The sequence below is a fragment of the Somniosus microcephalus genome, chromosome 6 (genome assembly GCF_052327205.1).
Source record: "Somniosus microcephalus isolate GS21.2 chromosome 6, FLI_Smic_1.0, whole genome shotgun sequence".
Taxonomy (NCBI): domain Eukaryota; kingdom Metazoa; phylum Chordata; class Chondrichthyes; order Squaliformes; family Somniosidae; genus Somniosus; species Somniosus microcephalus.
The window spans coordinates 241,244,589-241,267,104 of NC_140992.1; the positions used below are offsets into that span (position 1 = coordinate 241,244,589).

Genomic DNA, 22,516 nt, shown 5'->3' on the forward strand with positions numbered 1-22,516 from the left:
ATGGCTCACAGCCACAATTCACTGCAGCGGGAGGTGAAACCTAACATTTTCCTTGCTGCAAAGTCACCTACCGAGTTTACAAAATCTATCCCACCAAAACATCAGTGCAATATTAACATTTTAACCTCTACTCTAACAAGTGTCATTCTTGCTATTGTGAAGTTTAACATTTGGAATTCCACTGGTTACTTACTGTAGAGGTTTTGCTCCAGAATGACGCATTTGGTGAACTGATAGGTGCTTCCTCTGTTTGAAAGTTTGTCCACACCATTCACAAATATAGTTTCTTTCTTCTGAAAAGTAAAAAATGTGGTTTCAAATCTATACGAAGACAACAGAATGTAACTTGCAGTAACAAGCAGAGCTCTTTCAGGTGAAATGCTTAATTTCACAAAAATTAAAAGGCAGATGTAAAATGTACAAATATTTATGAAGACATTAGAACGCTTCATCAATCGACTTTAATTTCCACAATAGCTGTACGATACAAATGGGTGTATTTTATGCCTCAGGATCATACTAACTTGCATTTATAAGACAACTTTAATGTAGAAAACATTCCAAGGCCCTTCAGAGACTGAACCGACATTGCACAGTAGGCATACTTTAACTGTACCTGTGGAATTGAACATAATTATCTTTACTTCACAGATGAAGGATGTGATTAAAGAGGCCATTTGGCCCATCTATATAATCCTGCCATAGAAACCTATAGTTTCCCCATCACATCATCAACTGCCTCTTGACTTCAGGAGTTGTTGCCTCCACTACCCAACTCAGAAGATCCTTTCAGGTATTGATCACTGAAGAACATTTGCTAATATCAGTCCTGAACTTGCCCTTTTACAGGAAACTTTGTGCTATCCGGAGGTTGAATGTCCGGCAGCTTCGATCTAACGGCAGAAATCAGCAGCCGTTTTGGTTCGGTTTTTTTTCTTCTCCTAGCATTCTTTTCATAGGCAGGCTCTGGAAAGCGTCTTTGTAGCTTAGCAACAGCTTCAGAGACGCTTCCAAGCTACTGGGCCGAGTGTTTACAAGCTGTTGCTGAGCAACAGTGTTTGTGGTCAGATATGGCAGCCTCTGGAAGGTGTCTCTGTATCTTAGCAACAGCTTCAGAGACGCTTCCAAGCCACAGGCCGAGTGTTGACAAGCTGTTGCTAAGCAACAGTCTTTGTTGTCAGATACGGAGATGAAAAGCTCCTATCTGATAACATTGACGCTGGTCTATCCGGAAGTTTTGAGGCAACGGCAGCTCGGTCCGTGGGTGCCAGATAGCACAAAGTTTCCTGTACTAGTTTATACCTTGTCCTGTTATGTAATTTTCCAAGTTTGTGTAGAAAGGTAGGAAAAATAAAATTACAGTATAAGTTGAGTAACTCTCCAACAAATGCATAAAAAAATATAAGGTACAAAAATCTTACGTTTATGATGGTAACGTGAAAACACTTGAAGATAGTTTCAAATCAGAGGTAAGACAACATATGCGCCTGGAATTTCCACTCTAAGCATAAACGGCCATTTCTCTGGGATTTCCAACAATCTCCAAATTTATGGCGAAAGGTCAAGAGAACCCCTGTGGAATTTCTACCCTATAAGCTCTAACATATGGATAGTAACAACCTGATTTGAACTGCAGTGCATCAGTAATCTATTGAACTGGGCACTAGACGCAACCAGAGGCACAGCTGGCATCTCAGCTGGGGGTTGGAGTATAAAAGCAGGGAAGTCCTGCTACAACTGTACAGGGTACTGGTGAGACCACACCTTGAGTACTGCGCACAGTTTTGGTCTCCTTATTTAAGGAAGGATATACTTGCATTGGAGGCAGTTCAGAGACGATTCACTAGGTTAATTCCAGAGATGAGGGGGTTGACTTATGAAGAAAGGTTAAGCAGGTTGGGCCTATACCCATTGGAATTTAGAAGAATGAGAGGTGATCTTATTGAAACATTAAGATACTGAGGGGGCACGACAAGGTAGCTGCAGAGGATGTTTCCCCTCCTGGGGAAATCTAGAACTTGGCATAGTTTGAGTAAAGGGTCGCCCTTTTAGAACTGAGATGAGGAGGAATTTCTTCTGAAGGTCGTAAATCTGTGGAATTCTCTGCTCGAGAGCCGTGGAGGCTGGGTCATTAAATATATTTAAGGTGGAGATAGACAGATTTTTACAAGATAAGGGAGTGAAGGGTTATGGGGAGCGGGCAGGGAAGTGGCTTTGAGCCCAAGATCAGCCATGATCTTACTGAATGGCGGAGCAGGCTCGAGGGGCCAAGTGGCCTATTCCTTATGTTCTTAAATGGACCAGTTTTTTAAAACTGTTTTCAACCCAACAATATGTGCAGCAGCAAATTGTGGGAACAATTGTCTTGCTCAGAATACCCACCAGATCGCAGAACACGGTCACTCGTAACTAAGTGAGATACGAGAAGAAATGTGGTGACAATACAATCCAAAAGTTTACATGATACTACCGTTGACAGGTCACTTACTTACCTGTGTGAATAAGTTTTATGTGGCGCTGCAGATAGCGATCAATCAGAAACACCTTGTTACATCCTGGGTGGGGACAGGGTCGCTCACGCACTTCCTCATGATGTTCTTTTATGTGTTTCTAAAAACAAAAAAAAAGGGTTCACTTGTTAGAAATTAAGGAGCTTAATTAGGTTAATGTTTCATCCATCGGTTATAGGTTTGAAATATCGCCTTTACAGTAAATGCAATTCAACATCTAGCTTTTCATGTCTCACTTACTAAATTCAACATAATGTTTTGCTACTATCTTTGAGGAGCCAAATATATTGTGGATGTGATCAAAGAGGACAGGCATATGTTATACATCATGTGACATTATTGTGGTAGTTACACATTTTTGCTTTAATTTTAATACCTTCACCATAAATCCTTTTGCAAGAATTTTTTTTTTTTAAACCAGTTGCTAACAGTAACGATGCCACCAAAAAAATGATTAATTGCAATTCATCTGATCTCTGGTTCTGGGATTTTACTGTCCAAACAATGGTTGCCAGATTTGCCTACATAACAATTATTGCACTTCAAGATGTTGAGAGGTATGATAAAGTGCTATTTAAATGAAAGTCATTTTTCTTTTCACCCGTGAAAGATGAGGTACTACAGACTAAGTATCATAAAAGGAGACAAAAAGAATTCTCCAGTCAAAAATATATTTTAGACTAAAAGACCTAAAAGCACAAAATTTAAAATTCATTAATAAATAAAATGTTGCTGATTTTAGACTGAGAGACTTGGTAAATGTAGTTATATATTTATTCTCTATTTTTGTTGCATTAAAAAATAGCGAGGAAATGCAACACACAGGACTAGTGGGGTTTATTCTACTGATTAAGCTATTTTCCACATACAGTATGGGGTAATGACATGATGCCAGCAAAGCAGTGTAATAGGTTTCAGGGCATCAAGCATCTATTATTTGCAACAAGTCATTAAGGGACCTTCCCTTTATCTGATACAATACCCTACACTGACTCTCCATCTTCAGACACATTTGCATTGTTTCTATATGGTTGAGCGAATCTGATGTACTAAACTTCAGCTTATATGCACAAAAAAAAATCAGTTCTAGTTTAGTTTGTCATTCAAGTAGAAATATTAAAAATAGACCATATTTATGCAAAGTCCATGCTGTAACATTTGCATATGTTAGAGGAAAGCTTCCCATCACTTGCCACTTTGACAGAATTTGCACAGTGCAAATCTTGGTTAAGATTCATCAACGGATGGACCAGAGGAGATCATAAAAGCCAAGAAGGCTAGAAAAGTAACATCCAATAGGTTACATGCCACAATGTGCTTAGTCATTCTTGCGCCCGGCAATTCCAATGTAAATTAGCCAAGAATCAGGATGCTCCTTTGGGGGAGAAATGCGGTATCGCCCCGTTTGGGGCACAATTATCGGCCGGGTGCAAAGTTTAGTGCCTGGTGCTAATTATCGCCTCCGACTGCAAACTTGGCTTCTATCGCCCCTGAAGGTGATTGGACTGCCAAATCAGGCGCTAATGCCAAGGAGCGAAGCGCTGGCGAAGCTCACGTGATGTCAGTCAGCAATGGAACACAGACACACTGGCGCCGGCCAGTTCTTAAAGGGGAGGGTCGATCTTGCTCTCCGTCCACACCCTGCTCATTGCAGCCTTGAATCTCGGCCTGGAGAGACCTGTACATCAAATGTGCTGGAAAGAACAATGGAGAGGCCCAGGGAAAGAGCTCAGAGTGCAGCCCCCATAGTCTCTTCTAAATTGATGCAAGGAAGGTCAAATCAAAATGATCCTGCAAAGTGTTGCTCAGTACCCAAAACTCCTTCACACAGCATTGAATCTCTCCAGAAGTCTCTCTCAGAATGCGTGGTGCAAAAATATTACCGGCAAAAAAGGCAGGAAGCAGTCGCCTTTAAATAGCGCTCCCCCAGACCCTTCCTGACTGCAAAACACTCCCCTCAACCTGTCGTTGCTAGCAGCAGGCAGTAAGGCAGGGGGTGCCATTCAATATCCGGTCCGGGGTTTTGCATGCTCGACTGACGTCACGATCTGCGGGCGCAGGAGATCGTGGTGGTAGTGTTTAGCACCACCGCAAAATGTCTGGTCAATTTTGCGAGTGGCGCAAACATCGCCGCGCCTGGGCGCTAGTTGCTTTGCGTCCCATTAGCACACTCTTAGAGCGCCAACGGGAGGCGCAAAGCAACCGAATTTTTCCCCCTTTGAGTTCTGCGTCGAAGACTTTTTCCAGCAAGGATAAGCACCCCTCTGAATTTTGTCTCTGTTGGCCCAGAAGAACAATCTATATTTTGAAAGCACAACACTCATGAAATGTGGAGGAGAACAATTAACTACAGCATGGTTTCTCATTTTGGATTTTGTTCTTGTGATCATCAGGCTCAACAGGAGCATGCTTGACTGATAACAGTGTGGTGAATTCTTTAAATTCAACTCTCTAAAGTACTTTCTACAGTGTTATCAGTGGTCACACCCACTTAATTGCAGAAACCACGTAAAATAAGTTCCAACAATGTACTCACTATGGTTCTGAATCTGTGATTGAAGACTACCTGGGGTAGTTTCCACTAAAACCAGCAATTCACCCGAAATCAGCCAAACCAGCGTAAAAGATCGAGGAATTTCAAGCGCAAATAGGTGTTTTATGCTGGTTTTAAAAATATCGCGCAGGAAGCCGGCTCCTCCCACAAGACAGGCCATGCCTGATCAAATTAACGAGCATGGTGGGTTTCCGTCAATTGCGCCCATTTGCAGCCCTTCGAGGAGTCTAGATTATGTGTTCAGTTATCCTGCTGTGGGGCTTGAAACCACAATCCTTTGACCGAGAGGCAAGTGTGCTACCAAGTGAGCCAAGCTGACACTCAAAAAGCCTGAAGTTTTAAAATCTGCACTTGACCAATTAGTCTTGAGCATAATTTTACCTTCAGTCCATCAGCTCCTCTGTAAACAGCACAGCAGCCCTTGTATTGACATCGGTACATGGTGGGAAAATCTTCCCTGAAAAACACCAAATGTATACTACATAGTCACACAAATTATGTATCCAATAAACCACATTGAACAACATCCAGGTCATTTGTATTCCAAATAATCAGAATTGATTTGGGGTCTTATCCTCATTTTTGTTAATGATCCAGTAATTTTCATCTCATGCTACATAATGAAAAATGTTTTGTTGTGAGGCATATATTATATTTAAATAATCCTGAAACAATTAGTTAGCTTTCCGTTTATATTGGCCGTCCCTGTTACTAACCAGAGTCTAGCAAATATTTGAAGCCTCTTTCTTGATTTGTCTTATTTTCTTCCTCAATCCATGATGCTGCTTGGTTAGTAACAGAAGGAAAAGGGGGCAAGCCTCCAAAACAGAAAACTAGATTAATAGTTTGAAGATAAATAAATATTTATAGCATGCGTCTCAACAATGAGCAACTTCAAAGCATCTTTCAGATTTATCAATTAACTCTGCATTAAAGTTACCTTCACGTTACTGTAACAGGCTAAAATAAACCAACAAAACCTTTAAGAAAATTAATCAAATCTTATTTAACGTTATAAATTACTTGAAACAAATCAACCACAGCACAACCGAATTACAAAAGTGCCTTCCAAGTTGTACCAAAGACTTGTGCTTTTGGTGCCTAAAAACTAGACATTCACATAGATTCAGTGTCCAGTAGTGAAACAGAACATTGGTTAGCCCCCTTCACTTTCCAGAAGATTTACCATTAGTACCTTTCAGATTTTGATTTTGGTTTCCGTCCACGCTTTTTTGCAGGTGTTTTCTTCACCCCCTTACTATTGCATTTCTTAGTTGGTACCTTACTGAAAAAGAGAAAAATTGAATTCAACTACCGAACAGTTCCTTTTTAACTATTCCAAACTGAGCGTGAAGTTTTTAAAAATTGAACAAAAAGCAGACGATATAAACACACTCATCTGTGTAACTTCTGCATATTTACACTGATTTTTAAGTCTAATTACTTAAAAGTCTTCAACTCTGAATCTGAAAGTTACACGGTGTCAGAATCATTGCACACAGATATAAAAGAATCAGACAGTGGTGTGTTATCTTCAGCACATGAACAAATCAAGTCAGTAACTGTTGATAAGGACTGACCATGATGTTGCACCTTCAATTTATACTCTGAAGGTATCAAGGCTGTCTTAGTCACAAACATTCAGCTCCTTGTTTTGGCAATCATATTTAATTTATACTACCTGTGGCAAAGATTAATGGAAAACCTGTTACACGAGTGGAAATTCTTAAGAAATCTTAACACCAGTTGACAGCATTGCCAACTTCAGTTCCTTACAAAGACCAGTTATGGAATACAGTATTTGTAGTTTTATTTGTCAGCTTCTGGAGAAAATCCATCTCCTGTTCCAATCCAAAGAATGCAGGACAGCCTTGTTGAGCCTACTGGCCTTTTCCAATTTGAAAATGTTCTTATGCTTTTTACACATCAGCACATAAAAACCATAAGCTCCAACACAGTTACAAAGATTGAGTTTCACTTTAATATAAACTTAATCAAATTACAATTATGTAAGTTATAGGAAAATAAATCCAGAAATGGATATTGTACTTTTGTTGTATAACTTTTTTGCATTGCCCCATATATAATCATAGATTTAATTTTTGGAGGAACTATTTTCTTTAATTTGGGATTTTTCATGGTAGAATCACAAATATTGTAATTCTATCAACACTATGCCAAATAGAACAATTATTATTTATGAGCAGACTGTCACCATTTTTAATGTGAGTGGGCTCGATGTGCTCTTGCCCTCCTGTAGCAAGGCTCCATTTTCTAGGCAATATTTGAAACAGTGATAAATGCAGGAGGTTAATTATTGCATCAATTACTCAATTAGAGCCAGAACCATTATGGACAGCAAGGACAGCTGAATTTAGAGAATTAAACTGTAATGACCCAGTAAATAAATGAGAAATACATCTCTTTTAAAATTAGCCAATTAAAACAGATGGTTAAGATGGTGCCATATCAAAACTATTGGAATATTGAGTGATTGTTTGTACAGGTTAAAAGCACTTTAGCCCAAATTACCAGTTACAGTATAACCAAGCATAACTACAATACAATAATCTATAGATAAATACTATCTCAGAGCTGCTTTGTTCAAATCTAAGCTACAGTTTGTTCAAGTAAAAGCTAGACCCTAGTGAAGCTCGTTAGGTTCGCTGGGACTCACTTCTTCTCCCAGTACGGCTGAAAAGACTCATCTGAAGAGCCATTCTTAGCTTTTCCCTCCCCATCATCTTCACTTGACAAATACCTACAAAAAACAGAATTAGTAAGATTCTTTATCACCATTAAAATAGCAGTTGACAGGATAAGGCAAAGATAACAATGCAATGTGCCACATTCCCCTCCATGCTTAGTGTACAGCCTCATTTCCATATGCTGTTGCATCCAATTGCCCCAGTGAGAACCTGTCTATCAAAACAAGTTCAAATGGCAAGCAGCCTTAGCACTGGAACTCGTAAGCTTCTGATCATTGCTCAATTTACTGGGTCGCAGAACAGGGCAGCTATTATCAAAATTACATGCGAGGGAAAGAAAATGGCTAGAATAAGCAATGGGGAGGAAGACCGAGGTAGAGAACATCAAACAAGTTTTTAAAGTGCAGCAGTTTGAAGGTTTCCAAGTCAGAGAACAGGGACGGTACTATAAAAAAAAATGACGAGAGGATGAGGACATAAAAATGGGACAAAATGAAATGAAAGCATTTCAAATCAAACCATGGTTGAATGAAAGCAATATGGAAAATAAGCACAATCATAGCACCTACCAGATTTTAAGCAACCATATGGAATTTGCCCCATTATGGTAATGCTGGTATGGCATACTGGACCACTGTACTTAATAGTTCTAATTCCAGTCCCAGTTTTAGGTTTGAATTGTCAGAACACTGCAATTTATACTGTCTTAAATGCAAAACATTGAATTAAAAAGCACAGTTTATACACAATCAGTTTAATTAAAAATTGTCTATAATTCTAGCAATCTCAGCACACTAAATCAAACAATGTTCTGGAGCTTGTGCCCAATTGCCACAAATCACAAAGTCAAGTCTGGGGTCCTGCTTGAAATATTTCAATTATAAGCATAGTAACATATAGGACTAAGTGTACTGAAGCCCTACCTGTCAGAGAGATCACTGGACTCTAACCCATCTGCCACATCATCCATTACAGAACACGATGCTTCGTTGCAGCTAATTTGATCTACTGCACGGAAACGAAAAACAAACATTCTTACAGCAACAGTCAATGACCATAGAACAGTATGAAATCAGCACTAAATGTCTCACCCGTTATGAATTTTATTATGCAGTGACCATCATGACTTTAACAAGGTAACATTTTCTCCCTCATCTTTAATTACAGTTAAACTTAGTAATACTTTCTCTACTTGTTGTGATTTCTAGAAATCACGGCAGCTATCTTGAGACCATGGATTCTACTCATAATTGAAGCAGGCAGGTGTCTTGGCGTACTTCTTCGGCCACAGTGTTCAATAAAACAAGGTACTGTAATACTGCGATTGCTGGCGACAGCAGTACCTACTTGTATTTAAGAAACTGATTTTAACGCTAAAGATGTATATTCCCTCGGGTACTTTCTTACAAGATTTGATGATTTGCAAAGTTTTTCTTGAGACGATTCATTTCTAACTTGTTAAGCACAGATGCATGGACAGGGACAACACTACATTTTAAAAGTCGGGCAATCAAAAAAAAATTCAATTCATCAAAACATCTGGTTACATTTCTGCATATTCTACCAATGTAGCTTTATACCTTCGAGTGGATCTCTTCACTTCTAATCTTATCTTTGCAGAGGTTACCACTAGTTCAGCAATAACATTTCTAAAAGTTCAACATGCTGCAAATGTTTCACTAGCACCCCAAGAGAAGCTTCCAAGTAACTATACTCAATCAATTTATACAGTATGTCATCCCAGATTTCATATCAATATACCCTCTCCTAAATGTGTCACCTCTCCATTTACTTTTAATTTCTCATCCTACTTAAAAAAAACAAAATCTTGTGCATTTGCACTCTTGGGTCACAGTCTTTGAAAGTTTTGGGTTGCCATAAGCTGCCTTTTTCAAATGTAATCTTAACCACAAAAAAATTAATTAGTCTAGCACAACCTGCCCTTTTTAAATCCGTATCGACTGTCCCTAATTAGACCTCACTAATCTTATCCTGTATTGTGGACCCTACAACCCCAATTTTACAAGATTTTACTGGTACCTATGTTCCTGGTACTCCCCAAGATGATAATAGATCCCTTATTATGTCTTAGTCATCCTAAAACAGAGTCTGTCTGGAATGTGCCATCAATAAATACTCCTTTCTATGGCGATAATGTTATCCTTATTTAATAAGGCTCTAATAAGGTCAAAGATTTGTCCTTCCTACTACATAGCAAGAATAACACCTCATCCGAAAAACAGCACCTCGGCAGTGCAGCAGTCCCACTGTACTGCACTCGGGTGTTATTTAGATGATGTGCTCAAGCCTCTGGGCTGGAGCTAGAATCCTCGATTTTCTGACTCGAGGCAAGAGTGCCACTACTGAGCCAAGGCTGATAAAAACCAGTTACACATACAGATCAGTTGCTCCAAATCTCACAACTCAAGCAGATTGTGGCTAGGACTCTGGTTTATGTTGAAGAAGTCAAATTCCATTTTTATTGAATGGAGAGGTTTATTGGTATTTTGGGGGATGGGATTCCATGATCCTCTCTATTTTTCTGTGAAAACCACAAACCAATGGCCGTGCCTGTTACAGTATGTCAAGACCAATCCAACTGTATAAACAGGGCTGAAGACAATCCAGCAGTTTCATTAACACGTCCTCAAGAAACCCATCAGCAAGAATTCTCCCAGTGCCCTGGCCAACATTTATCCCTCAATCAATATCACTAAAAGAGTATCTGGTCATATATCTCACTGCTGTTTGTGGGACCTTACTGTGCACAAATTGGCTGCCACACTTTCTTACATTCCCCACACAAAGGTATTGCTGTACCTCACCAAATTAGTAGTTTGAAATAGAATGAATGATTATCCCAGTTTTTGAAACTATAGCAAACACTCAATACAGACTGCAGAAATAAATAAAGATAGCCAGATCAATCTGTAAACAGACAGACCCCCCCCCCCCCCAACTAGCAATGGTAAGAAACTGACACACTTCAATTGAGTCTCTTAACATCCGTCACCCCAGCATATCTGTTCCACTAAAATGAATGAGTAGAGTTCCATGGAGCTGCTACTAGTGACTTATCTAGGGATTAATACTAATCTTTCCAGTACTCATTCCTATGTTCCTATAACAGTGGGTTGAGAACGGATCTGGCCCAGGTAAATTGGAATCAAAGATTGGCAAGCAAAACTGTAATCAAACAATGGGCTGCCTTTAAAGAGGAGATGGTTCGGGTACAGTCGAGGTACATTCCTACAAGGGGGAAAGGTAGGGCAACCAAAGCCAGAGCTCCCTGGATGACGAAAGAGATAGAGTAAAATGAAGCAGAAAAAGGGGGCGAATGACAGATGTCAGGTTGAGAATACAAGAGAGAACCAGGCTGAATATAGAAAGTTCAGAGGGGAAGTGAAAAAGGAAATAAGAGGGGCAAAGAGAGAGTATGAGAATACAATGGCAGCCAACATAAAAGGGAATCCAAAAGTCTACTATATACATATAAATAGTAAATGAGTAGTAAGAGGAGGGGTGGGGCTGATTAGGGACCAAAACAGAGACCTACGCATGGAGGCAGAGGGCATGGCTGAGGTACTAAATGAGTACTTTGCATCTGTCTTTACCAAGGAAGATGATGTTGCCAAAGTCATAGTAAAAGAGGAGGTAGTTCAGATATGGGATAAAAATTGATAAGGAGGAGGTACTAGATAGTCTGGCTGTACTTAAAGTAGATAAGTCACCAGGACCGGATGGGATGCATCCTAGGATGCCGAGGGAAGTAAAGGTGGAAACTGCGGAGGCACTGGCCATAATCTTCCAATCCTCCTTGGATACGGGGCTGGTGCCAGAGGACTGGAGAATTGCAAATGTTACACCCTTGTTCAAAAAAGGGTGTAAGGATAAACCCAGCAACTACAGGACAGTCAGTTTAACCTCGGTAGTGGGGAAGCTTTAGAAACAATAATCAGGGACAAAATTAACAGTCACTTGGACAAGTATGGATTAATTAAGGAAAGCCAGCATGGATTTGTTAAAGGCAAATCGTGTTTAACTAGCTTGATCGAGTTCTTTGATGAGGTAACAGAGAGGGTTGATGAGGGCAATGCGGTTGACGTGGTGTACATGGACTACCAAAATGCATTTGATAAAGTGCCACATAATAGGCTTGCCAGCAAAGTTGAAGCCCATGGAATAAAAGGGACAGTGGCAGCATGGATACAAAATTGGCTAAGTGACAGGGAACAGAGAGTAGTGGTGAACGGTTGTTTTTCGGACTGGAGGAAGGTGGTGTTCCCCAGGGGTCGGTACTAGGACCACTGCTTTTCTTGATATATATTAATGACTTAGACTTGGGTGTACAGGGCACAATTTCAAAATTTGCAGATGACACAAAACTTGGAAGTATAGTGAACAGCGAGGATAGTGATAGACTTCACGAAGACAGACAGGCTGGTAGACTGGGCTGACACGGGGCAGATGAAATTTAATGCAGAAAAGTGCGAAGTGATACATTTTGGTAGGAAGAATGAGGAGAGGCAATATAAACTAAAGGGTACAATTCTAAAGGGGGTGCATGAACAGAGAGAGCTGGGGGTATATGTGCACAAATCATTGAGTGGCAGGGCAAGTTGAGAAAGCGGTTTAAAAAGCTTACGGGATCCTGGGCTTCATAAACAGAGGCAGAGAGTACAAAAGCAAGGAAGTTATAATGAACCTTTATAAAACACTGGTTTGGCCTCAACTGGAGTATTGTGTCCAATTCTGGGCACTGCACTTTAGGAAGGATGTGAAGGCCTTAGAAAGGGCACAGAAAAGATTTACAAGAATGGTTCCACGGATGAGGGACTTCAGTTACGTGGATAGACTGGAATACAATCATAGAAATTTACAGCACAGAAGGAGGCCATTTGGCCCATCTTGTCCGTGCTGGCCGACAAAGAGCTATCCACCCTAATCCCACTTTCCAGCACCTGGTCCAAAGCCTTGGATATGCACCTGAAGTGCCATAACCTACAAGTACTTTTTAAATGTGATCTCTGCCTCTACCAGCCTTTCAGGCAGTGAGTTCCAGACCCCCACCACCCTCTGGGTGAAAACATTTCTCCTCAAATCCCCTCTAAACTTCCTACCAATTACTTTAAATCTATGCCCCCTGGTTATCCCTCTGCTAAGGGAAATAGGTCCTTCCTATCCACTCTATCTAGGCCCCTCATAATTTTATACTCCTCAATAAGGTCTCCCCTCAGCCTCCTCTGTTCCAAAGAAAACAACCCCAGCCTATCCAATCTTCCCTCATAGCTAAAATTGCCCAGCCCAGGCAACATCCTCGTAAATTGATGCAAAGTGATGGAAGGTGTCATCGACAGTGCTATCAAGCGGCACTTACTCACCAATAACCTGCTCACTGCTGCCCAGTTTGGGTTCCGCCAAGACCACTCGGCTCCCGACCTCATTACAGCCTTGGTCCAAACATGGACAAAGGAGCTGAATGCCAGAGGTAAGGGGAGAGTGACTGCCCTTGACATCAAGGCAGCATTTGACCGAGTGTGGCATCAAAGAGCCCTAGTAAAACTGAAGTCAATGGGAATCAGGGGGAAAACACTCCACTGGCTGGAGTCATACCTAGCACAAAGGAAGATGGTTGTGGTGTTTGAAGGTCAATCATCACAGCCCCAGGACATCGTTGCGGGAGTTCCTCAGAGCAGTGTCCTAGGCCCAGCCATCTTCACCTGCTTCATCAATGACCTTCCCTCCAACATAAGGTCAGAAATGGGAGTGTTCGCTGATGACTGCACAGTGTTCAGTGCCATTCGCAACTCCTCAGATAATGAAGCAGTCCATGCCTGCATGCAACAAGACCTGGACGACATTCAGGCTTGGGCTGATAAGTGGCAGGTAACAGTCGCACCACAGAAATGCCAGGCAATGACTATCTCCAACAAGCAAGAGTCTAACCACCACCCCACAACATTCAACGGCATTACCATCGCCGAATCCCCCACCATCAACATCCTGGGGGTCACCATTGACCAGAAACTTAACTGGACCAGCCACATAAATACTGTGGCAACAAGAGCAGGTCAGAGGCTGGGTATTCTGCGGAGAGTGTCTCACCTCCCGACTTCCCAAAGCCTTTCCACCATCTACAAGGCACAAGTAAGGAGTGTGATGGAATACTCTCCACTTGCCTGGATGAGTGCAACTCCAACAACACTCAAGAAGCTCGCCACCATCCAGGACAAAGCAGCCCGCTTGATTGGCACCCCATCCACCACCTTAAACATTCACTCCCTCCACCACTGGCGTACCGTGGCTGCAGTGTGTACCATCTACAAGATGCACTGCAGCAACTCGCCAAGGCTTCTTCGGCAGCACCTCCCAAACCCGCGACCTCTTCCATCTAGAAGGACAAGGGCAGCAGGCGCTTGGGAACATCACCACCTCCAAGTTCCCCTCCAAGTCACACACCATCCTGACTTAGAAGTGTATCGCCGATCCTTCAGCTTCGCTGGGTCAAAATCCTGGAACTCCCTACCGAACAGCACTGTGGGAGTACCATCACCACACAGACTGCAGTGATTCAAGAAGGCGGCTCACCACCACCTTCTCAAGGGCAACTAGGGATGGGCAATAAATGCCGGCCTTGCCAGTGACAGATCCCATAAGTGAATAATAAAAAAAAAAAAATCTCCTCTGCACCTCCTCTGGTGCAGTCACATCCTTCCTGTAATGTGGTGACCAGAACTGCACGCAGTATTCGAGCTGCGGCCTAACTAGTGTTTTATACAGTTCAAGCATCATCTCCCTGTTCTTATATTCTATGCCTCGGCTACCTTCAGGGATCTGTGGACATGCACTCCAACGTCCCTCTACTTCTCAGTGTCCTACCATTTATTGTCTATTCCCTTGACTTGTTAGCCCTCGCCAAATGCATTACCTCGCACTTGTCCGGATTGAATTCCATTTGCCACTGTTCTGCACACCTGACCAGTCCATTGATATCTTCCTGCAGTCTGCAGCTTTCTTCTTCATTATCCACTGCACGGCCAATTTTTGTATCATCTGCAAATTTCTTAATCACACCCCCTACATTCAAGTCTAAATCATTGATATATATCACAAAAAACAAGGGACCTAGTACTGAGCCCTGCGGAACCCCAATGGAAACAGCCTTACAGTCACAAAAACACCCATCGACCATAACCCTTTGCTTCCTACTTCTGAGCCAATTTTGGATCCAACTTGCCACTTTGCCTTGTATCCCATGGGCTTTTACTTTCATGACCAGTCTGCCATGTGGGATCTTATCAAAAGCCTTGCTAAAATCCATATACACTACATCAAACGCACAACCCTCATCGACCCTCCTTGTTACCTCCTCAAAAAATTCAATCAAGTTAGTCAGACATGACCTCCCCTTAACAAATCCATGCTGACTGTCCTTGATTAATCCGTGTCTTTCTAAATGAAGATTCACCTTGTTCCTCAGAAATTTTTCCAATAATTTTCCCCACCAGCGAGGTTAGGCTGACCGGCCTGTAATCACTCGGTCTATCCCTTTCTCCCTTTTTAAACAACGGTACCACATTAGCAGTCCTCCAGCACCACACCTGTAGCCAGAGAGGATTGGAAAATGATGGTCAGAGCCTGCATGGAGAAGCTGGGGTTGTTCTCCTTAGAGCAGACAAGGTTGAGAGGAGATTTGATAGAGGTGTTCAAAATCATGAGGGGTCTGGACAGTAGCGAGAGAGAAACTGTTCCCATTGCCGGAAGGGTCGAGAAACAGAGGACACAGATTTAAGGTGATTGGCAGAAGATCCAAAGGTGAGATGAGGGAAAAAAATTTATGCAGCGAGTGGTTAGGATCGGGAATGCACTGCCTGAAAGGGTGGTGGAGGCAGATTCAATTGTGGCTTTCAAAAGAAAATTGGATAAGTACCTGAAGGAAAAAAATTTGCAGGGCTACAGGGAAAGGGTGGGGGAGTGGGACTAGCTGAGTGCTCTTGCAGAGAGCCGGCACGGGCTGAATGGTCTCCTTCTGTGCTGTAACCATTCTATGATAACTAAGATTACGAATATTTCAATTGTGTAATACAAAAGTTACAACTCATAATTTAGCATTAAAACAAAATTTCTTACCGTTTGCATTTAATATTCGAGTGGCATCCTGTAACTGAACTTTTTCCCAAGAGCACTCAGTACCATCAGGATATGAGCGCAAAAACATATCCTTGCTCAACGGACATTCCAAGCTGTGAACATCTACTGGCTGTGAAGCAACTCCAATGTATGTACAAGGCTGAAAGTCGGATGACCAAAGTGACACTGGGACTGATTGAAGCTTAGAGCCAGAACCACCCTCACCATTTTCAGTACCTGTTCCATTCTGAGGTGATAGGGATAATGTGCTCCCCACAATTTCCTCTTTCTTTAAGTCATTATTCTCTTTGCGTGGGCACTGTCCCTCGTTCATTACAATGTTGTGATTTGAATGCACGTCCAGGATGTAACTGTGTCCCTCCGGACACCCCCATACAGCTCCAACTACTCCGCGATACTCTGCAGATAAAACGCTCTGTATGTTTGGTGGGGACCCACAGTTGCTGCCATGCTGGTGAGCCCAAGTGACCAAAATTTGCAGACATTGTGGGCTTGCACTTAAGACACCATCATTTAACAACCATTTTAAATCATCTGAAAATTAAAAAAAAATTATAAAACAATCTGCAGCACAATGCAATTAGAAACAGATTTCAAACCAACACGATTTAATTATTGTGGTGCATTTGAGTTAGATGGTCAAACTTTTTTGTAATACCTTAATAATTGTACAAAAAGAATGTAAAATGGATATTGCTCCTAATGATATCAATCGCCATGTAAGATGAAGATACCAGGAAATATTCTAAGCAAATTCCAATTCATTCAAGTTTCATTTCTCAGGATACGTCAATTCTCCAGCTAATCAACCAGTGTTTATCACAGGTGTAAAGTCAGCAGACCTCTGCTGAACTGGATCTAAATACAGGAAACTCTCTTTTAACCAGCAAAATTCAGGCGTAGGTTCAGGTAATTTTACTATATATTAGTGGCCGTGTAACCGGGGTTCCTGGATCTGTGGCCGTGCAACCGGGGTTCCTGCACCTGTGGCCGTGCAACAGGGATTCCTGGATCTGTGGCTGTGTAACCGGGGCTCCTGCACAAGTGCCGTGTAACCGGGGCTCCTGCACCTGTGGCCGTGTACGGGGCTCTCGTACCTTGGTCAGTATACCTCTCTGTAATCCGGACTTTTGGATCAACCGGCACCACGCCGGTCCCAGATAAAAAAAAGAGTTTCCTGTAGTCTCAAATATATATACAATGTTGTACCATGCTCACAATATATAGCATGCTCATTCAACCTACCAAGAACATTTATTTCATCTTTGGTTTTTAAACGGAATCAATTAATGGAGTACTTTTGATAAAGAAGTTACTCTCTTGGCTAATATTTTTGTATTTACCTCAAAAGATGCTCATCAATACAGAATAGCATTTTTATATCAAAAAACAATTGACAGACAGCACACTAAAACCCGATTGCCAAATTAACTGTACGATAAGGGAACAAGACACCAAAATCCAATGCAACACAATCATCCATTTAAATTTTATGATAAAAGTCCAATATACTGTAGTTCTCTTGAACTTGACACGAATAATCATTTTTGAAACGATGCACGATGTCTCTAGTAAAAGTACTAAAATAGTTTGAAGATTTCTCAGACTTAATCTAAAAAGCAATTAAAAAGACAGTATAATAATTAAGGAAGCTTAAAATGAATGTTACTATTTTAATAAAGGGTCCAAACAATCATTAGATATGTCCTTTCAATAAATAATGAAATCTATTCACTTCTTGAATTGATGAACTATAAACCAACATGTTGGAAATAGCAATGTTTAATTTTTGAACACATCCTAACTTTTTAATAAAATCTCAATGATTAGCTCTACCTACACACTAAATCTGGTACAAAACGCTAAAAAGATTTCTCAAATTATTCAGATAGCAGTAAACCAATATACTAAACCTCTTAAGTTTTATAATTTTCGAACGCACTTAGATTTTTGAAGTAACCCCACACAACGGGACAGTAAAATCTGTGCAGCAGGGAATTGTTGTCTCTGTGCCTGCATCAAAGGTGCACAGCCAATTGCTGCAATAGTCTGACAGTTCATGCAATATTATCCATGTATACTTGAGCTTTGCCTCTAACTGTAGAAGAGGTGTCGGTGATAGCCGATCGATTTTGGCAATGTGTATAAACTCATTCCAGTGACCCTGGGAGGAGGCAATTGCTTACATTCTTTTTTCTCAGGAAGCTTGGTACTTTTCCTCATAAGCTGCATCCTTCTTGCACATTAAAACAATTGGAGAAACGTTAACTGTTTCTCTCTCCAGAGAAGCTGCCTGACCCGCTGAGTGTTTCCAGCATTTTCTGTTTTTATTTCAGATTTCCAGCATCCCCAGTATTATACTTTTGTTTGGAGAATCTGCCCTAGGCTGTGTAAACAAAGATTACACACAGTACCCAGCATGCCCGGGGTAGGGGTGGGGGTTGGAAGAGAAGAGGATAAGATGATTAAAAGTGACAGGAAATTATTTATGTTTGTTAAAAGCCTGATAAAATTAGCTGTGCAGGATGTACAAAACAATGTCAATTAGAAAAAGAAAAAAATCCATAACATAATTTTTTAATTACTGAAATTGTATTAACATTCATGAAAAGCTGGTCAGAACCATAATGTACATCCTCGGCTTTTTGGAGTATGGTATTGGGGGGGGGGGGGGAGAGGAGGAATAAATGACTCAAATTCTTAAGAAATACTCAACATACTTAAGACTTTTCATCATAAAGTATTATATGCCGATGCATCATGCCAACAAGCAATTTGACTTACAGTATCTGGAAAAATATTTTCCCCCAATGGCAGATAAAGACAGAATCTAAAAATAAAATTTAATCTGTCATTTCGATAGGGTAGATGAAGAGAATCTATTTTCTTTGGTGGAGAAATCCAGAACAAAAGAACATAATCTTAAAATTAGTGTCAGGCCATTCAGGGGTGAAATCGGGAAGCACGTCTTCACAAAGAGTAGTAGAAATCTGGAATTCTCTGCCCCAAAAGGCTGTGAATGCTGGGTGAATTGACACTTTCAAGACTGAGATAGATAGATTTTTGTTAGGCAAGGGTGTCAAGGGATATTGGTCAAAGGCAGGTAAATGAGGTTGAGGTACAGATCAAGTATGATCTAATTGAATGGCCTACCCCTGTTCCCCGGTTCATAGACTCGACTATTCCAATGTTCCCCTGGCGGACCTCCCATCTTCTATCCTCCATAAACTTGAGCTCGTATCCTAGCTCGCACCAAGTCCCGCTCACCACTATGCTCACTGACTTACATTGGCTTCTGGTCCACCAACGCCACGAGTTTAAAATTCTTAGTGTTCAAATCCCTCCACGGCATCGCCCCTCCCTCTCTCTGGAACCTTCCGAGAACTCTGCGTTCCTCCAACTCTGGCCTCTTGTCCCCCATTTTGCCCAAACATTGGCAGCCATGCCTGGAGCCATCTAGGCCCCAAGCTCTGGAATTACCTCCCTACACCTCTCCTCCTTCAAGCCCAACTCCGGCTCGGTGTCAATTTTTGTCTGACTGCGCTCCTGTGAAGCGCCTTGGGACGTTCTACGACATTAAAAAGATGGTATATAAATGCAAGTTTTTGTTGCTGTTCACATTGAGTAAAACAGTTCTATGCACAGTAAATTGAAGCAGAGCTGATAGTGTGGTTCACTTACCAGAGATAGAATTGTCTAATGGAGATTGTGAAAGTGATTGTATTGATGATGATTCGGTTGCTGCAACACATCTACAATGATAAAATAAAAAATAAAAGCATTATATCCAACTGAGATTGAAAATAAAAGACACCACTCCTGTAAAACAAAGATATGGAACAGCTAGCTTGGAGAATGGGAAGATCTGTTTGTGTCATAGATGGACTTTCCTATAGCACTCTGCCATAACTTGGCAAAACCCAGTTCAATCTGCAATTCACCTAGATTTTTGCATTTGAACAGCCAGAAAATTGTTTCACGATACCTGAATATAAACTATGTATGCGGAGCTGTAATGTTTACATTCAGGGTTACAACAAAAAAGACTGCTTTCTCATGGCCTCAACTTGCTGTAATACAACTTTTCATCTATCCATAATTTCTGTAATTTAATGATATCTGAACAACAACTTGCATTCATATAGTGCCTTAAACATAGAAAACATCCTAAGGTGCTTCACAGAGAGGAAAACAAAAGCACGGTTGAAAAAAATTGAGAAAGGTTTTAACGACAGAGAAGTAGCATGTTGTGTGCCGATTGTTGGTGAAGTGGATGGACTGGGGGAGGATGGTGAAACAGGAAAAAAGAGAGGAAAGAATGCACAGGAGGCCAAAGTGGCAAGACCAAAAGGCCTCGAGAAGGTTACAGGCACAGGGTGGGGCAAAGCCATGAAGGATTTTGTAAACGAGGACGAGGATTTTGAATTTGATGCATTGGGGGTCAAGGAGCCAATAGAAGTCTTGAGGGAAGTGGCGTTAGGGATTGTGGATGCATTGGTAATAATTTTCCAAAACTCCCTGGACTCAGCAAAGGTCCCGGCAGATTGGAAAACTGCTAATGTAACACCCTTATTTAAAAAGGGTAGTAGGCAGAAGGCTGGAAACTATAGACCTGTTAGCCTAACATCTGTGGTTGGTAAAATGTTAGAGTCCATTATTAAGGAGACAGTAACGGGACATTTGGATAAACATAATTTAATTGGACAAACTCAGCATGGTTTCATGAAGGGGAAGTCACGTTTGACAAATTTGCTTGAGTTCTTTGAGGAAGTAACATACAGGGTGGACAAAGGGGATCCAGTGGACGTAGTGTATTTAGACTTCCAAAAGGCATTTGACAAGGTGCCACACAAAAGATTATTGTTCAAGATAAAAAGTCACGGGATTGGGGGGTCATATTCTGGCGTGGGTGGAGGATTGGCTCTCTATCAGAAAGCAGAGAGTTGGGATAAATGGTTCGTTCTCAGACTGGCAATCAGTAACTAGTGGTGTTCCGCAGGGGTCAGTGCTGGGTCCCCAACTCTTTACAATCTATATTAACGATTTGGAGGAGGGGACCGAGTGTAACATATCAAAGTTTGCAGATGATACAAAGATGGGACGGAAAGTAGTGAGTGAGGAGGACATAAAAAACCTGCAAAGGGACATAGACAGGCTAAGTAAGTGGGCAGAGATTTGGCAGATGGAATACAATACTGGAAAGTGTGAGGTTATGCACTTTGGCAGGATAAATCATAGAGCAAGTTATTATCTTAATGGCAAGAAACTGGAAAGTACTGTAGTACAAAGGGATCTGGGGGTCCTGGTGCATGAAACTCAAAAAGTTAGTATGCAGGTGCAGCAAGTGATCAAGAAGGCCAATGGAATGTTGGCTTTTATTGCTAGGGGGATAGAATATAAAAACAGGGAGGTATTGCTGCAGTTGTACAAGGTATTGGTGAGACTGCACCTGGAATACTGCATAGTTTTGGTGTCCATACTTAAAAGACATACTTGCTCTCGAGTCAGTACAAAGAAGGTTCACTCGGTTAATCCCGGGGATGAGGGGGTGGTCATATGAGGAGAGGTTGAGTAGATTGGGACTCTACTCATTGGAGTTCAGAAGAATGAGAGGCGATCTTATTGAAACATAAGATTGTGAAGGGGTTGGATCGGGTGGATGCGGTGAGGATGTTCCCAATGATGGGTGAAACTAGAACTAGGGGGCATAATCTTAGAATAAGGGGCTGCTCTTTCAAAACTGAGATGAGGAGAAACTTCTTCACTCAGAGTGTGGTAGGTTTGTGGAATTTGCTGCCCCAGAAAGCTGTGGAAGCTACATCATTAAATAAATTTCAAACAGAAATAGATAGTTTCATAGAAGTAAAGGGAATTAAGGGTTACGGGGAGCGGGCAGGAAATTGGACATGAGTCTAGGCTCGGAATGGCCATGGCCCTGTGGGTAGTGGAGTGGGCCCAGGGGCCGTGTAGCCTAGTTCTGCTCCTACTTCTTGTGTTCTAATTCTGTGTTAGATTTCAGGAGATGGTTTTATTCCTGTTCCTGGCTGGGTGGAGATCGCCTTTACAGAAGGTAAGTACTGTAGAAAATATAGGGACAGAGTGATCTCCTGGACGAGTTTCGATCGCCTAGATGGGTCGGAGAGGAATTTCCCAGATTTTTCCTCCCAAATTGGCCATTGGGTTTTTTGCCTCTCCCGGGAGATCACATGGGTTCGGGTGGATGGAGAGGGGTAGAAGATTTGAGGTTAGGATCAGATCAGCCATGATCTTATTGAATGGTGGAACAGGCTCGAGGGGCTGATTGGCCTACTCCTGCTCTTATTTCTTATGTTCTAAGAAGTGAGCGACGACAAGAATGATGGACAGGCTGAACCCGATCAGAAGATCATGATAATTCAGATGAGAGAAGGACATTTGTTCATTTTAATTTATCCATCCAAAGATATCCTAAAAATCCAACTGTTCATGATGAAACCGAGGCCCCAGCCACTCTTTCAGGTGGGTGTAAAAGATCCCATGGCACTATTCAAAGGAGAAGGAGAGTTCTCCCAGTGTCCGGGCTAACATTTGTCCCTCAACCAACACCACTAAAA

At 41.5% G+C, this 22,516-nt stretch overlaps 1 protein-coding gene across 2 annotated transcripts in view; it reads right to left on the reverse strand.

The window, feature by feature from the left end:
• Positions 1 to 189: 189 nt before the first annotated feature.
• Positions 190 to 22,516, reverse strand: part of LOC147116573 (zinc finger protein 276-like) — a 37,622-nt gene continuing 15,295 nt past the window's right edge. The window contains exons 4-11 of one of the 2 annotated variants that reach the window (XM_085991632.1): positions 19,605 to 19,675; positions 15,903 to 16,457; positions 8,696 to 8,780; positions 7,742 to 7,825; positions 6,260 to 6,349; positions 5,446 to 5,521; positions 2,493 to 2,610; positions 190 to 293 (exon numbers count right to left, since the gene is read on the reverse strand). In XM_085991632.1, coding sequence (XP_085847758.1) covers positions 190 to 293; positions 2,493 to 2,610; positions 5,446 to 5,521; positions 6,260 to 6,349; positions 7,742 to 7,825; positions 8,696 to 8,780; positions 15,903 to 16,457; positions 19,605 to 19,675 — 1,183 coding nt within the window. Of the gene's footprint in view, positions 294 to 2,492; positions 2,611 to 5,445; positions 5,522 to 6,250; positions 6,350 to 7,741; positions 7,826 to 8,695; positions 8,781 to 15,902; positions 16,458 to 19,604; positions 19,676 to 22,516 lie in introns of those variants that run through there. The other variant, XM_085991633.1, reaches the window with a different exon arrangement.